At 47.4% G+C, this 4,475-nt stretch overlaps 1 protein-coding gene across 1 annotated transcript; it reads left to right on the top strand.

Annotated features, from left to right (window-relative positions):
* The first annotated feature begins 2,269 nt into the window (after window positions 1-2,269).
* LIPT2 (lipoyl(octanoyl) transferase 2) lies at window positions 2,270-4,269 on the top strand. Its single transcript, XM_047752487.1, has 2 exons — window positions 2,270-2,741; window positions 3,530-4,269. Exons 1-2 carry the CDS (start codon window positions 2,294-2,296, stop codon window positions 3,757-3,759), a joined length of 678 nt encoding a protein of 225 aa, XP_047608443.1. The 5' UTR covers window positions 2,270-2,293; the 3' UTR covers window positions 3,760-4,269.
* Window positions 4,270-4,475: the final 206 nt, after the last annotated feature.

Raw genomic sequence — 4,475 nt, 5'->3', positions numbered from 1 at the left:
TGCAAGGTTAGTTAACAGTCAAAAATCAATCCAAAAAGACAATCCATGCCATATACCACATTGACAGGTTACAGAAGAAAAATCACATGATGGATCATCGGAAAAAAGCACTTTTGGCAAGATTCAACATGCTTCACGATCAAAACCCTCAGGAAAAGAGGACTAGAGGAAAACTTCCACAACGTGAGATACGTGGCCGGTGGGAGTGTAAAATGGTACAGCTCCTCTGGAGGGCTGTTGGGCAGCGTCTGGAAAATAAACATGCAGCTACCATATGACCCTGCAATTACATTTTTGGGCCCTTATTCTAGAGAAATGAAAACTGACGGTCCCATAAAAAATCTGTACGTGCACATCTGTAGCAGCTTTATTCAGAATATCCGAAAACTGGAAATAACCTAGTCGTTCTTCACTGGGTGAATGCTTAAACTGCGGTCCCTCCATATCATGGAATAATACACATCAATAAAAGGAAATGGATTATGGACACACGCAACGACCCAGATGAGTCTCTAGAAAATTGCGCTGAGTGGGGAAGAAAGCCACCTCCCAAAGTTTACATGCTGTGTGATTCCATTTACATAACACAGATCAGTGTCTGCCAAGAGTTAAGTAGTGGTGTTGCTATAAAAAAGCAACAGGAGAGCTCCTTGTGGTGACGGAAATGTTTGGTACCTGGACAGTATCAGTGTCAATATCCCAATTATGACACTGGCAATACTCTACCTTTGAGGGGATCTGGGTAAAGGGCACAAAGGATTCCTCTGATTTTTTTCCCTTACGATTGCATGCAAGTCGACCATTTTCTCAAAATAAAAAATATAATTAAACTATTCCCTGTGTGGTTTTCTCTCTTGTCTAAATCCTGATAGCCTTCATCAGATTGGGGAATTTCTCCTCGTCTGATGAGAGTTTTAGTCAGAGTAGGTGTTGATTTCTGCCAACTGCTTTTTCTGCATCGATTGAAAAAATCATATGCTTTTTCTTCTTTTGGGTAAATTACAGTTTGATTTTAGAATGTTAAGCCGATTTTGCATTCCTGGGATAAACACTACTTCATCATGATGTATTAATGCATTTATACATTGCTGGAGAAATTTGCTTGTATTTGTTTAGGATTTTAATGTCTATTCTTATGAAATGCTTTTCAGATATCTAGGGGAGTGCTCAATGTTTTTAGTTTCTAAAATTAAAAAAGACCTGAGCAAAAGTAGGAAAATATTAAAATTTGGTAAGGCCAGATGGTAGGTGAGCAGTAATTTGTTACATTATACTTTTCTGCATTCTTCTTCTCATTCTTCTTTCTTTTCATGTGAAAAATCCTGGGCTGCAGCTTAGAAGACCAGTTCAGAGGGCAGGCTGAGGACATAAAAACTGAGTTCTGCATGCTATGGGTGATTCATGGATGGGATAGCCTTGTGTAACCTCTTCACCTAGCTAGCATTGGGCCTAACACATAGTTGGTACTCATTGAGTTTACTGAATGAATTTAGATTTGTTTAAATTATACTCCAATGCAACACTGGTGCTGTGATCCAGACTCACCCTCAGGATCTAGACAGTCACTCCCTCAGCTTCTGAAAGGACGTTGCTCATGACTCAGTTCCTCTCTGGGAATCACTCTCCACCAAAGGAAGCAGCCTTGCCCAAAGTTACAGCACCTGTCCAGATATAGCCTCTAATTATCACTAAGTTTCTGGCTTCCTTCTTTAATCTGGAACTACTCTGAAGGTCATCCCAGGCTCAGAGCATTCTTTGGGATTGGCTGAGGTTTCTGCTAAAATAGTTTCACAATTCAACCTCTCCTGCCTAATTCTGCTTCCATTGCTGCCTTAGAGGTTTGACCTTGAAACTTCGTTCTCCCCAAAGAACCTCCTTCATGTTAACCTCCCTCTTCCTCGGGGGAACTCCACCCAGGACTTGAATTATCCTATTTTACTTCTCCTTTCATAGCAGCTATCACTATATGAAAAAAGCTTATTCACTTAATGCTAAATACTTGCTTATTCTCTGTTGCAAGAAAGCTTCCCAGGACAGATTTTTTTCAGAAGATATGCACTACTGTGTCATGTGCCTAGGGCAGGACCTGTAGGACACAAGCAGGCCCTAAATACTTGTTGGAATGAAGGAATGAAAGAGATATACCTTGTCCTAAGTCTTGTACAGTCTCTCAACCTCCTTAACAAGCATTTACCCGCAGAGACTCGGGACAATCCCCTGAATCCCCGCCCTTCAAGGAACGCCCCCAGGTCCAGGCAGGAGGCGGGGCCTCGCGGACGCCGCGGCCGGAGCGATGCAACTACCAGCGGTGCGGCTGGTGAGGTTAGGCCAGGTGCCCTACGCCGAACTGCTGGCGCTGCAGGAGCGCTGGCTGCGGCGGCTGCAGGCCGAGTCAGGGACCAAGGCGGGCGTGCTCTTGCTCTGCGAGCCTGCGGGGCCCGTATACACCGCCGGGCTGCGCGGCGGTCTGACGTCCGAGGAGGCGGCGCGGCTGCGGGCCTTGGGCGCCGAAGTGCGCGCCACTGGTCGTGGCGGCCTAGCCACCTTCCATGGCCCGGGCCAGTTGCTCTGCCACCCGGTACTCGACCTCCGACCCCTTGGCCTGCGACTGCGGACCCACGTGGCAGCGCTGGAGGCGTGGGCGGTGCGCCTGTGCGAGCTCCAGGGCCTACCCGGCGCCCGCGCTCGGCCCCCTCCCTACACCGGCGTCTGGCTGGGAGAGCGGAAGATCTGCGCGATTGGTGAGCGCCTCGAGGCGGGGCCGGGCCGGGGGCGGGGCCGGGCGGGGCCGGACCAATGGTGCTGAGAGCAGAGCTCTGGGTGGGAGGAGGTGTACCTGGCGCGGGCTTTGAATCAGGATTACTCGCTACGTTTAAAGGTTTTTAAACCTCTCTACTGATAGTTCAGAACCAGAAGGGCCCTCCGGTCACTTCGTTCAATGCTTATTTTTACTAATGGAGAGACAGGAGAAATGAACTGCCAGGTTACGTCACAAGGAGAAGACAATGAGGGTGACAAAAATTTTTTAACTCGTGTGTGTGTTTTTAAGGACTACCCTCGGCTTATGGTAGTTCCTGGGCTACAGGTCGAATTGGAGCTACAGCTGCCGGCCTATGCCATAGCCACAGCCACAGCCACGTGGGATCCGTGCAGCGTCTGCGACCTACACAGCTCCCAGCAATGCCAGATCCTTAACCCACTGAGCGAGGCCAGGGATGAAACCCGCGTCCTCAGGGATACGAGCGAGCGTTGGGTGCTGAGCCACAACAGGAATTCCCAAACTCTTTTTTAAGCAACAGAATCTCTTTGTTAAAGGACGTATTCTGTAATCTCCATAATAAGTGCTGCTACTGTGGAGCCACCCACCTACCCTCCCATTTTGCCCCCTCCCCTAATCTGTACCCTTTGGGTGCTCTAGAAACAGTAGGAAAGTCAGTGGTCTAGTCCAGTTTCCTCATCACACTGAGGGGGATCCTGAAGCCTGGTGAGGGAGAATATCCATTCTAAAACCCGTTGGTTTGCCTTGCAGGAGTCCGCTGCGGAAGGCACATCACCTCCCACGGCCTGGCCCTGAACTGTTCCACGGACCTCACGTGGTTTGAGCACATTGTGCCCTGTGGGCTGGTTGGGACAGGCGTCACTTCCCTGAGTCAGGAACTACAGAGGCATGTCACTGTGGATGAAGTCATACCATCTTTCCTTGAGGCCTTTAAGGAGACTTACAAGTGCATGTTGATCTCAGAGGACAGCCCCAACTGAAGGGCGTTTGTGTTAGTACAGCTTGGAGGTCCTGCCTTATTTCCAAGGCACCACACCTGACCTGCAGGCCCTGAAACCCGGATTCTAGACCTGGCCCCATCGTTCGCTCACCATGAGCCTGTGGGCAAATCAGAAGCTCTGAGCCGTTTTTTCCATATGTATCCGGGTTTATTTATATCTTCCCCCCTATCTCAGGTATAAATATGAAAACATGGTGAAATGCAACACGTGCTATATAAATAGAAGGTGTTAGCACTACTATTGACACCATTTTCTTGGCTTAGAAAAGCTCAGGTGCCATAGGGTGTCATTTCTCAAATATCTGTTACTTTTTCAATACTGTATTTAATTGGGGAAGTCTGGGCTCCAGTTCCTCTGACTTTTGTGAGACTCGTATCTCTGGATCATCCAGATGAAGGTGATGTGATGTACTTTTTCATTCTCAGGAGACCTGAGTGCTTTCTGCAACAAAAATAAAAGTCCTCTGAAAAAATAAAATGGTATCCTGTCTTCCTGGGTTGGATTCCTCAGTCCTGATATTTATTTTTAGTTAGGTAACCTGAACTAAGCCAAAGGCTGGGGGAAGAGAATAATTTCTTACACTGTACAAATGCCAAAGATAGAAATAAGTTTTTCTTATATGAGATCTTGAAGTTTGTAAGGTTGTATATCAATTATCTCTTGCTGTGTAACAAACCACCCCCAAATTTAAAGTC

This window comes from Phacochoerus africanus, chromosome 11 (genome assembly GCF_016906955.1).
Source record: "Phacochoerus africanus isolate WHEZ1 chromosome 11, ROS_Pafr_v1, whole genome shotgun sequence".
Taxonomy (NCBI): Eukaryota; Metazoa; Chordata; class Mammalia; order Artiodactyla; family Suidae; genus Phacochoerus; species Phacochoerus africanus.
This window is presented reverse-complemented; position numbering and strand designations above follow the sequence as displayed.